Source organism: Lissotriton vulgaris, chromosome 5 (assembly GCF_964263255.1).
Source record: "Lissotriton vulgaris chromosome 5, aLisVul1.2, whole genome shotgun sequence".
Lineage (NCBI taxonomy): Eukaryota > Metazoa > Chordata > Amphibia > Caudata > Salamandridae > Lissotriton > Lissotriton vulgaris.
Window position 1 is genome coordinate 360987929 of NC_141693.1, and position 13108 is coordinate 361001036.

Consider the following 13108-nt stretch of genomic DNA (forward strand, 5'->3'; position numbering starts at 1 on the left):
CTCTATCTCGATCACAGCATTGGCCTGAACACACGTGCATAATATTCTTGCCTCGGGTCATTGCTTAAGTTTCGGATTCCACGAACACTTGACCAGAGTGGAATTGTCCTGTGTCTGAAATAGTGTCATGGTGTCTGTCGAACCCCCGCTCTCTGGTCCACCCGCCAGCACTGCCCCCTAAGTGTGTTTCTGCAGCTGCAGCCTCGGTGCGCTGAGGTGCAGACTGTAATTATCCTCACCCTGCGGGACACCGGGTTCCGGAGTGGGAGGGCCTTGTCAGGGCTGACATTCCGCGTGCACTGTCTCTTTAAGGCGGGCCGCATTCCTGAGGGAGGGGCTCGAGTGACATCAGCTCCAGGCATGAATGAGCAGGGCGAGCCCAGCAAACTTCGGGAACTTAGTACAGGAGCAGTCCTAGCAGACGGAGCCCGGGGCTGGAACGGCGGGAGTTGGTGGGGCTGGGGGACTGCAGCTGAGGGGGGCTCGAAGAGAGGCTGAAGCGCCGGGGAAGCTGCACCTGGAGCTCGGGCAGCAGAGACTGCAGCGCCTTGGAAGCGCGGAGCGGGAGCAGCGGCAGCCGGACAGGAGGCACTGAAGCCGGAAGGGCTGACAGAGGTGTGGAGCATCAGAGAGCACGACCTGGGACCCTGGAGCCCGACGGAGGCAGCCGGCACCGGAGCAGGATGAGGGGCCAATGGGTCTGCGCGCTCCTGCTCTGCGCGTCCCTCCTGCCCGGCCCGGCACGCGGATCGCCCCAGAGCACTGAAGGTGAGGACAGCGCCGAGGCGCGGGGCGCTACGGGGCGCTCCCGGGTCAGCGGAACCACACTGCAGGCACTGCCAGCCACCCGCAGGCTACGGGTAAAGGGGGGGTGGGTGGGGGCCCTGGTTTATAACTTTGTCGGGTTTCATGGTATCTGGGAGTGGAGCGCCGTCCCTTTGCAGATACAGGTGCATGCTGCTGTGCTGTTGAGGTACAGACGTATAGTTGAACCATTAAGTAGCCCCACCAGCCTAAGAAATGCACGCTGCGCACCTGGCTTGGTGAAGTATAGTGTGTATATATCGCACTATTATTTTTCTGTTTTTTGAACTTCACAAAGAGGTGTCTGTGGGGAAGAAGTGCCCTCGCTTCATTGATTTTTATCTGAAACAATCACTGGTGGTCGGAAGTTGAGGGCTCGCGCATACCACGCTGGGTCCACGTTTGCCGGACTGTGTCAGCACGCCGGCTTATGTGCCTTTGTTATGTTCCAACAGGCTGTGTCAGCATATACATTGGGTCTAGGTGGCACATTCACCACGGGGACATATTGCGCTTTGGATTTGCAGTTGCCCTGGGCACATAGCCTCGGGTGTCTCGTTGGCTCTGGAGACACTTTGGCTCGGTTGGCATTGTGGCGTGGGTGAAACGTTGCCTCGGTTGTAGCCGGTTGGCAGGCGTATAGTGTTTGATGTAGTTAGTGTTTGCTTGCTGGTTTCAGCATACGCTTTAGGGTGTGTGTTTCTGCTTCACTCTGATGTCCATTTGCTGTGCCTCTCTGCTGAACTCCTCAGCGTAGGAGATCCCAAAGTTTCCCATGTTTTTTAAGTGCATATACCCTGCGGAGCGGCGTTGGGCCTTCTCTGCCCAGTCGAATAGGTAATAAAACAGACACAATAATATACTTTTCATGCTATATCTTGCTGTACTTGGTCTCAGAGATGAAGAACCCACCTTGGCCATGGGCAGCCCCAATGCTACCATACATGCCACTGGCTCTGAATCTTATTTGGGGGGAGTATTTCCTTCCATCTTACTCCAGGGGTGTTGTATTTAGGGCAACGGGTCGGTGTCGCGGGGGGGGGGGGGGGGGGGGGGGCAGGTGTCTGGGTCGATCAGAGGTTCACTGTTTCATTATGCTCTGCGCGTGGTGGTGGATTCTTTCAATGTGAGGGTTGGGGGAGACTGAGGCCCGGGCGCAGTCTGATCTTTAGTTTGTGGCATGGGTGGGTACTATTCCCCCCCCCCCCCCATGCTAAGTTTGTTGAATCTGGCTCCAGCTGACTGCCCCTGACCTGACATTTTTCCGTATACTTGGGAATTAGTGGTGTTAGTGCACCTGCGTCTGCTTTCCGTTGCGCCCGCTTTGCGAGGTGAATAAGTCAAATTTCGGGGTGTTTGTGATCTGAAGGTGGCCTTGGGCATTCCCAGCACTTCCGGTGTTTAGCCGTGGTGGAATGTCGGACTCTCGCCCTTGCGCTTCCTGACTCTGGCCCATGCTCCGTCATCAGCTCTTATTCGCCAGGAAACCTGCTCTAAAGGGTGCGGACCGGTCAGGCCGGGCTATTGATTCACCCTCTGGCATGTCGAGAGGAGATGCGGGCTAATGGTTAAACTGCAGCGTGTGCAAATAACAAGATCCGATCCCGGCTTCCCCCACTTAAAAGCTCTATGGTCCTTGACAAATCGCTTTATAGCCCCGTGCCTCACTTCCTTTATCTAAAACAAATGAAGAGGTAATCACACCGCTCGCACCCGGCACACGTGGGTAACACTCCCCGGCGTTCTTAAAGGCAAGAGGGTGAATACTGTTCACTAATGTATAGTGTATCCGCACCAGTGCACGGCGTGTCACGTTGGCTAGTGCAAGGAAGCAAATGCTGCTTGAACTGTAAAATATGCCAACAATTAGGGTTCAGTGCACTCCTCGGGGCCCAGCGCGACTCCTGTGCAAAGGGAGGCTGCGCTGCTGGCTGACACCTCGCACGGGAACATCATATTCCGTCCGTCAAACCAGTCCATAGCCCCAGAAAGTAGAGGGGTGGTCATCCAACGTTGTCACGTGTGACGACATTTTGATAAGGTTTGATAAGCGTTGACTTATTGAATTGCTAGTTATGAATTCTCATGTTTATGGTAATACGCATGGCCTTTTTTCACCCACAACACTGGTTGTCGAATCACTGATTTGTGGGTCTGGATGGGAACGGGGGTGGGAGCAAACTGGGGGGGGGGGCGGGTCCTATAATCTGATAAACTAATTGCTGATCTGTAACATAACTGATGAGTACATTCAGGTAACGCATGGCCTGGTAACACAGTTACCTTTATTGAGGTAACTTGGGCGCATAGGCAATAAAAAACCTTTTCGAGTAACCTGGCAACATAGCTAGCCACCTTCTTCAGGTAATCTGTAGCCTGGTAACACAGCTAGCTTCCTAGTTCATGTGACCTGTAGTCTGCTAAGTTATCAGACCAAGTATATCATCCTGGTAACGTACCTGGCGACTTCGTCAGACAACCTGTAGAGTGGTGACATAGCCGATTACTTTATGTAGGCAGCCTATAGTCCTATAATATAACTGATGACCAGGTAACTTGTAGTCTCTTAATGTAGCTGGAGACCTGCTGAAGGTAGTAGCCTTTTCCCTGGTAAGATAGCTGATCATGTTGAAGTAACCTTTGGCCGTAGAGCATAGTTGAGTGCCTTCTTCTGTCACATTTAGTTTGTAAAAAAAAAGCTCCTGTTCAGCCTTTGATTACTTTGAGGTGAATATAGCATCTCTCAGTTCTTTGTAACCTATCTGGGCATAATTTGGTTGTTGTGCTGTAGAAGTATGCAGCAGTGGAAGACCAGATTATGTGGTAGAGTTGACTAAATTATGCATCAGAGAAAGCAAATTGTATGGCATGATGCAGCCCATCCTCTGGTAATATTATTCTGCCATATTTTGCCATTTTAAATCACATAGTCTAAGATTTTGCATCTTTGGTAACAATGTAACACCTAAATACAGCATTCAGTGGGAGAAAGGGGACCAGTTAACGTTTTAAAAGGGTATCCCAGTGTGCAGCACCACATGAGGAATTTTAAAAATGTTTTTGATCTACTTGAGCTACAAACAAAATAGGTTTCTTGTTAAAATATGCAAATTATGCAGCAGATGGCCAATTATGTGGTAAACCCTTAGCTATGGTGATAAAGCGGTGACCATAGAAACTCATAATCCAAGTGGGACTAGATATAAGAAACATACATGTTATTGATCCAGTCCACAATTGATTCACTTCCTACAAATAGTTTTGATACTTGGCCACAGTGGAATTGGAGCTCAGCTGAAATGGGATTGTAGGTCAAATGGTATGTGCTGCCGAACAGCATGACGGCACCGCTGCATACGTTCAGCTCTTTGAAAGTGTGATCTACAGGGAGCTTTCAGGAGACTTCTGGACCTCATACAGAGAGACAACCCACATCAGGAAAACGTTCTTATTTATAGTTTTTATTAGGGGTAGATAAGGTGGCCAAGGAGTGCTTCGGAAGGGAGGTTTGCATTTTAAGAGACTGCTTAAACACACATTTTGCCTCCGATTTCTTTATTCAGGTAACTTTTGTAGTTTCTATAGAGCCATGAGTGAGGTGGATATTGTGCGCTCAGCCAAATTAAAGAAGTCTACCCATGTTATAAATGCACACATGCTTGTGTATGCACACGTATGGATTAGTTAATATCATGGTTTTGTTGTAAAGTGAATTTTGCGTAATTTGCATGATAAATACTGAATGGCAAATGCTATAGTTTAAAAGAGTCCAGTGTTGAACCACAAGGGCCAGATCTATGCTAGATTTCAGGACGACCATAGGCTATGTGACTGATTCCAATTTAGGCTTATTTAATGGACAATTATTCTAAATGGATATACCTAGAATCTGGTATGGTTCCAGTGCTCATGGACCAACATTGGACACCTGTGTTCTCGGTCCTATGTAATTCATAATGCATGCATACATTAGTATGTATTCTAGACCGATCCTTTAGTATTCACAACTAGGGGTACAGAGTGGTTGTACAATAAATAGACTTAGCTCACCATTAGTAACCACACACTTCAAGCTTGGAGTGCTGTATACATTATCCAAAATGCATGCAGGGTGAATTTTGGGTAGAAAGCTGCTTTCCACCTAGAGGCAGGGTGATGTCCACATTTCGTTAACCAGTGTTTATAATATTGAAGTAAACTATTTAAAGTGTGAAAAAAATGCATTGTGTGACGTTAAAACTTGTTTTTTCCCCTCACATGGCCTTTGCAAATTATTGCAAAAGTCTTAGTAGAATCAGCCTAATAAAGATGTAAGTCACTGTAAATGGAGATATAGTCCACTTTATACAATGGAATAAATGACATTGTTAACGATTAACGGATAGCTTGTTGACAGTTTAAACTATAACGGAGCTCTCATTGACCTGTTATTTGTCTAAGGTCAGAGGTTGTTGACTTAAAATGGAGAAGGCTAGTTTCATATTAGAGACATCCATATGTTTCAGGCAAGTGATCTGTGCATTCTGTTCCTCCATCTATCAGATCAAAGCAGTTAAAGAGCTAATCATCTCAAATTGGTTCTCCTCTTCAGGAGATATCTTGTGCAGTATTGGATCCCAACAATAAATGCGTTACTCAAAGTATGCAACACTACGCAGGGTGTATACGCAGAGCTGCTGTCATTATTCATTTCTGAAGGCATTTAAGTTTTCTGCATCATTGTTGATTTGCCAAGGATCAATCCATTTATTGTTTTCTTTAGATTACAGCAGCAACAAGTTGTTTTATCTAGGCTGGATCAGAATTTAATACAATTACTACTTGTGGAATACGGTGTGGTTCACAACATGCTGCCGCAGTTAATTGGTCACCTTGCACTTGTTCATAGCTGTAGTCAGCAAACGAGGACGTGACAATTGCATTAAAACATGGTTACTTTTTCTAGGGTGGATGTGTGCATTTGTGAATTGCGAGGAACTTCGGGGGAACAAAATATCTTTATATTTAACATATTTCAAACAAGGTTGAAATAATGCATCCTGTAATATTTGCATTGTGGTGTCCTCAAAACACCAGTTAATCCAAGAGGGTACGTGCTACTGAAACATCCCAAACCTTTTTCATCTCTTAGGGTCTGCTGTCTTCGACCCTGAAGTGCATCCTAGTGAAATCATACATAACTGCAGTACATGATTATTGTTTTTTTCCCCTCACATGGAAGCATAGCAATGACCATATATGAATTACTACTTTTTATCTCCCAGGGTGAAATGTGTAAAATGCAAACCATCCTAATCTCAGCAGACAAGGAACCAGGGTATCCTCTTGGTTTACAAAAAAAAAAAAACTGTGCCTTTTTGAAGCTGCATATTTCAGCTAAGTTTTAAAACTTACCACCTTGGGCTCAATGTTGAGTTTATTCTATTACATCTCTTGAAGGCTGTGCCAGTGTCATGCCAACAAAAGCAGTTTTTTGGAAGAGTTTTGTTGGCAAACAACATTTTGAGTAGTATCTGCAGAATCAGAAATTGTCCCTTTTTGAAGAAAACAGTATATTTGTTGTGGCATTGGGATCCGTAGTGTGTGTGTGTGTGTGTGTGTGTGTTAAATGCACCAATAATGCCGCCTGTGTCTTTAATTGCCTGTTATTCCGCATAATTGCCTTTTGTGCCACATAATTCAACCTTGCCACATAATTTGGCTCTGCTGTACCACATAATTCTAGTTTCACTGCGAGTACATTCATATATTACAATTTTGCTAATATATATATGCCTCATAAATAGTAGGCAGCTTGTGATGAAAATTGAACCAGGCAGGACAACTCACAATTTTCTCCAGAGGGGGGGTGTGATTCCATATTGTAGCTGCAGGCCCTCTGGTGGCGTGACTCCATTCCCTAGCCTCGTTGACCAATATTGATCTTCTAGGCAGTTGCATAATAATCCACTCTGTAAAAGGAAGAGCTCTTTTTAAACTTCTATAATCATCCTGGTATTTGCTGGCAGTCCAATGATTAATGGGGTCTGCAGCTTTTAGTTTTCAGAGGCTTAAGCGTGGCAAATCTGCAGGAGGGGTCTGGCTGGGACTGCAGTTTGGAAATATGCTCTTTTAGTTCAATCATATGATTTCTGGGAAGTTATGTTGCCTACGCCCTGTTCAGGAGTTCCCCAGTCTGTTGACACAGGGATGCCAGATAGGGCCACAGTACATGGTTCCATCTGATAAAAGCTGACAAAGTGTTTCACTTCTGTGGGTTTCAGTATTGGAGACAGCAACTGAATGCTACTACTAGTATCGTCAAATGCTTCAGAAAAAAAGAGGGCGTCACTAAACCTGTTATTCCAGGTGGTTTCCTACCACAAAACCGCCATCTTTGTGATTCATTTCTCTTCCAGAGACATGCAGAGTTCAGAGGAATCTTTCCACTCAGAGGACCTGTGTGATCCGGCCACCCTCTGTAGGGGAATGCCAAAAATAATAAACACTTGGGGGCTACTTGGTTATATGGTACCAACAATAGGTCATATATTTTCTCTCTCCAGGTAGGCCTCAAAATAACCATAGTGAAGATTGTTTATAGTGCTTTAACGCCTTAGCACGTGCCATCTATCATCCAAGAAGTAGTTCTCTACATAACCAGTCATGCAGTACCTCGAAAGGCGGAAGGGCCTTATAATGCTTTCAAACAGCCCGATTACCTATCAATCAATCAAATACATTTATAGAGCGCACTACCTACCCGTAGGGTCTCGAGGCGCTTTGGGGGGGGGGGGGGTGCCGCTACTGCTCGAACAGCCAGGTCTTGAGCTTCTTCCTGAAGGAGAGGTGGTCTTGGGTCAGGCGCAGGTCGGCCGGGAGGGAGTTCCAGGTCTTGGGGCCAGGTAGGAGAAGGACCTTCCTCCTGTGGTGGCTCTGCGGATGCGTGGGACGGCGGCGAGGGCGTGGCTGGCGGATCGGAGGTGGCGTTTGGGAGCGTAGAAGTTGATTCGGTTGTTGAGGTAGCTCGGGCCTTGGTCGTGGAGAGCTTTGTGTGCGTGGGTAAGGCAGCGGAAGGTGATTCTCTTGTTGACCGGGAGCCAGTGCAGGTCTCTTAGGTGTCCGGAGATGTGGCTGTGTCGTGGGATGTCGAGGATGAGTCTGGCTGAGGCGTTCTGGATGCGCTGGAGTCTCTTCTGGATCTTGGCGGTGGTTCCGGCGTAGAGTGCGTTGCCGTAGTCCAGTCGGCTGGTGACGAGGGCCTGGGTGACTGTCTTCCTGGTCTCTGTGGGGATCCACCAGAAGATCTTCCGAAGCATGCGCAGGATGTTGAAGCACGACGAGGAGACGGCGTTGACTTGCTTGGTCATGGAGAGGGAGGAGTCCAAGATGAAACCCAGGTTGCGTGCGTGGTCCGTCGGTTTGGGTGCGGTGCCCAGGGCGGGGGGCCACCAGGAGTCGTCCCAGGCGGAGGGCGAGGGGCCCAGGATGAGGACCTCCGTCTTATCTGTGTTCAGCTTCAGGCGGCTCGTCGTCATCCACTCGGCTACCTCTCTCATCCCTTCGTGCAGGTTGGCTCTGGCGGCGGCGGGGTCGTTGGTCAGGGAGAGGATCAGCTGGGTGTCGTCGGCGTAGGAGATTATGTTGAGGTTGTGTTGGCGTGCGATGGCCGCGAGGGGGCTCATGTAGACGTTGAAGAGAGTCGGGCTCAGTGAGGATCCTTGAGGGACGCCGCAGATGACTTTGGTGGCCTCTGACTTGTACGGTGGTAGGCGGACTCTTTGTGTTCTTCCGTGGAGAAAGGAGACGATCCATTCCAGCGCCTTCTCCTGGATTCAGACGTTGCTGAGGCGCTGCACTAGGGTGCGGTGGCAGACCATGTCGAAAGCCGCGGAGAGGTCTAGGAGGATGAGGGCCGCTGTTTCCCCGTTGTCCATCAGGGCTCGGATGTCGACGGTGGCGGCGATGAGGGCGGTCTCGGTGCTGTGGTTGGCACGGAATCCGGACTGCGATGGGTCGAGGGATCCATTCGTCTCGAGGAAGGTGGCCAGCTGTTTGTTGACGGTCTTCTCGATGACTTAGGAATTAAGAGAATGCCCTGCTGTCTAATTGAGGTCTGCAGGAAGATGAAGACCTGGTTTTTCAGTTACGCAGCCTATCCTTGCACGGGCAGGGCACACACACCTGCTCAGTGCCAGGATACCCTTGCAGGTGATAGATAGTCCACCTTACACATAACAATGCATTCACATATGCTCATTTAGGCATTCTCGTGGGTTGCTCGAGGGCAACCTGAGATGTACATGGTTATAATTCCAGAGAAACCCCTGGCAAGTGCCTCCTGCATTCAGATACACCTGGCAGTATGTGTGATCTGTGGCGGGGCCTTTGCATGCCTCCTTGAGCGTTAATGGATGTCGAGGCCGTCTTAGTGTTCATCACCACCCCCTTTTCTGAATCGTTTTTGGCCACTATAGGTGTGGCAGGGTATACTCAGACATGAGTCCCTTTCTCACTGCTCCATCAGGATTCAAGCAAGCCGGGCCGAAGACGGCTGAAATGCCAGAAACCGGTCCCCGGTAGCTTGTCTCCTTTCTGGTAAAGAATTGGCTTGGTAGTTTAGTCTGCCCTGTTCCCATGATGCACTGGGCCAGGGACAGACTGATTTGCATATAGCCAGGTTCTGAGCTGGGATGGGGCAGTGAGATAAATAACGGTGATGGATCAAGCCCTGATCTTTGGACTGGGTAAGAGTGGTCTGCTTAATTCAGACACTCTGTTCATCACCACCCGCTTTTCTGAATCGTCTTAGGGAAGCCGCCATGTCTGTTACGCTTAACTGCTCCCCGCAGGTGCCTACAGGGCTAGTAGGAGACAAAGTGAAGAGGTAACCCCCCCCCCCCCCCGCCCCCATTAATACCCGATGAATTGTGTGGAACCTCCAAGTGCCCCATATATAAACCCACCTTCTTCAAAAGACTTTCAGGGCGGGTCCCTTAGAAGTCATAAACGGGCCTGTTGAATGATTTTTCAGCCTGCGATGCTCGGCGCATGAAAGCGGGCTCTGCTCCGAGGAGGCTTTTAACTTTACTTTGAAAACCCGGGTGGTCGTCTTAGCTAGAACTTCAAAGTCCATGCCTGGAGCCTGCACTCCCCCTTCGACACCCACTCCTAAACTGCTGCCATCGCAGGTGGGATGGCACTTGTGGAAATGTGGCTTTTCCAAGCCCGGAAGCATCCTGCCTCATGGCCTGGAGGGCGCCCCCGGGGCACTTCCTGTCCCTCCCTCCACCCCGGAGGGTCCCGCGGGGGTACTGCGCTCTGTTGACAGAAGGTTAGTGTCGTCGCTGGCGAGCGACACTGGAACCAGTGTTGTCCTAATTGCAGCGGCCCTGGTCAGTAGTCCAGGAACTGGAGGGGGTGCAGAGCTGAAATGGTAACCCGCGCAGACAGAAGGGATGGGAGATGTCGCCTGTGGGAGCAATGGGAGATTTACTTGAAGTAACGAAATGGAGAGCATGACCATTAAGCGAGTAGAATTGAGAGCATGTAAAAAGCATGTGGGTCACGACCATCTGGGGTAATTTTCGTTGGAGTTAGGGGCTTAAGAAGGGCCTACCGGAAGTACTTACGGACATACCGAGAGTATATGTGATCGCCGGGTATGCTGTTGAGGTCTTAACAGCGTATTTCCAAGAGGGAAGGGCGCCTCTTGTCATGCACAAGTGCCCAACATACATTTTGAACGCACACACTTCAAAGTGCATAGATTGGGTTTACAAGGGACGGATTTTTGCCACTTATTTCAAACGCTTAATGGTAATCCACCGCCTTTTGCACTAAAGTGTGAGTGGATTGTGGAATAAGGCGCGCGCAGGGGCGGTGTTGAACTCGAGCACCCTTTCCACATTGAGCACTGAGTTGAGAGCTAGATCTTGAGATACGTGAGATCTCCAGATTAGTGTAATGGCGGGGTATCCTGAATGTCGATAAAAGGAGTACCAGTGATGCACAATTGCATGCAAATCATATTGTATGTGAAGCACTGTGGTCAATTCGCTTTACTAGTCAGAATCTTGTATTGCCCTTTCTCTCTCCTTGTGTGCTTTCCGGCGCTCTGTGTGCGACGGCAGAAGCCCCCCCGTTCCGCCCCCCCCCTGCTTGTTTGATGGGAGCAGATGGGGAATCTGCCACGTGGGTGTCGTGTCATGAAATGGCACGAGCCACTCAGGTGGGATGAAGCCTTGTCTCTTCGGCTGCCTTATCAGTGGAGTCCTCTCGCCTCCTGCCAGCCCAGGTATAGTTTGCATAAATGCAAACTGCAGCTCGGCTCCAAGTCCTAATAAGCCGTGCCCGTGTGCCACAAGAAAACCGGTATATTTATGTTGGCAGCAGCAGGGCCATGCTCCCGCCCTGGCATTTCTCCTTTTTGGACGGTACTACTTCGCCTGTGATCATGCTGGTAGCTGGACATGCCCGGGCACGTGCCCTGAGCCCCTGGCTGTAAAGCCCCAGCTTACACAGCACGCAGTGCAGCAAGGGAGCAGTGCTGTGACCCTTTTTGTCGGGTTCGGGCGGGGAGACTTCTCAGCTCGTGCCAGTATTCACAACTCGCTGTGACGAGTTCGCAAAAACACAGCCTCTCGACCTCAAAGGAATTCATCCTCGGCAAACGGCTGAAAATACACTGAATCCTGTTAAACTAACACCTGTTGTAACTCCTGTTCGCACCCACACACTGAACTGCAGCTCGCGTCTAGAAACGTGATTTCAAAGACCCGGGTCAACTGAGGTCTTTAAACCATTGAACATGCCTTAATTTACGCACATGCAGGTGCTGCTGATGGCTGCTTGCGGTTTGCCAGCGGTCCCTGTAAACTGTTCTGAGATGTAGGAACACTGGGGGCCAAGAAAGAGGGACAGGTGAGGAGGGGGTTATCACTTGCAACACCCGCCAATTTGTTTGTTTGGGTAGTTTTTGTTGTCCATTTCTCCCTGATTCGTTTTCTGCATCTCCACATCTTCCTACCCCGTTGTTTTCTTCTGCCCCCCCCCCCCCTTGCCTATTTCCCTCGCCCGTTGGTGCTTTTATTGGCCCCCAGTGTTGTCATATGCTAATGAAGTGCTTAGTTTTCGTAACTATTTTTGTCCATATGGTCGATTTATAGTTATTTTTTAGCATTTTCTAGTATACTGTTTGTATTCTTTCAGGAAAACTTGAGGCCCCAGTTGGAGTTTTGGGACACTTGAGAAAGTAATTAGACTCCTCGTGTTCGAAGAAACTGGGGTGTTTTCCGTGCTTCTTTCAGTACCCTCGTTTTTGCCTTGCTTTGGCAGAGAGGGTCACCTCTGCAGCGCTGTTTCCCATTGCAGCAATTTTTGATGCAAGTTTCCTTCCGAAGAAATATGGTAAAATAACTCGGTGCATTTTTAGAGTTTCTAGATCATTTAGCGTTACTTAGTTCTGCGAGGCTCTTTGTAACGAACCGTTTATTTATAGGTAGGTAGGTCGGTGATAAACGTGTCAGTTCATGTATTACTTTGACAGCAGGCGATGTTGAACTGTGCAACATGTGCTACTGGGCAGGGTAGGACTGAAACAGAAAATAAGCCCGGGGAACCAAAATAAAAGTTGGCCCCATTAGGGAGTTATATAGCTAAAATAGTGGCCCGTATTTGTAAACTGTGGCGGGTTTGAACATGTGAAGACGCACTGTTTAAGGGTTTTATAAGGTAGGGAAGACCGCATGGGTTCGAGCTTGCTACAGGCAATGTTTGTTTTAATGTCAGGAAAAACAACAGTAAAAACCAGCCCAGCAGACAATAAAACATGCCTACAAACCAACAAAAAAACCTTTCAGGCCAGCTCATCGGGGACAGCATGATTGCCCTAGGGGTCAGCCCGGCCCTGCTGCTGGGATGTAATGGACGTGGTTTGCTCTTATCTGGGGGTTAATTTCCCAGAACGGAAGTCGAGGTTTCTTGCTGTCCTGCACTGACTCTGCCATGGAGGGAGAGTGACAGTGGTTGTGGTGATGTTGTCAAAAGTTGTTTATTTTCGAGTTTAGATCTTATAATGGATTTCCTTATTTTTTACCTTGCAGTTGAGCTCCTGAATTTCAAGAAGGCGCAGGGTGAACTCGGCTGGCTGACACATCCCTACGGCAAAGGGGTAAGTGAAAACGTGCTGGGTTTTTTGTGTTGAAGGAAGGGGGGGTCCTGGCACTTAACGAAAGGGACCATATACCATGCCAGGTAAGGGGGCTAGAGCTTGGGTGCTGTGATCCGGGTTTCGGTGCACTAGAAGGGCCTGGCTGAGAAGTGC

At 48.9% G+C, this 13108-nt stretch overlaps 1 protein-coding gene across 1 annotated transcript in view; it reads left to right on the forward strand.

The window, feature by feature from the left end:
• Window positions 1–384: 384 nt before the first annotated feature.
• EPHA2 (EPH receptor A2) overlaps window positions 385–13108 on the forward strand; it is a 53250-nt gene continuing 40526 nt past the window's right edge. The window contains exons 1-2 of the mRNA XM_086921680.1: window positions 385–768; window positions 12888–12955. Coding sequence (XP_086777806.1) covers window positions 684–768; window positions 12888–12955 — 153 coding nt within the window. The 5' untranslated portion in view covers window positions 385–683. The remainder of the gene's footprint in view (window positions 769–12887; window positions 12956–13108) is intronic.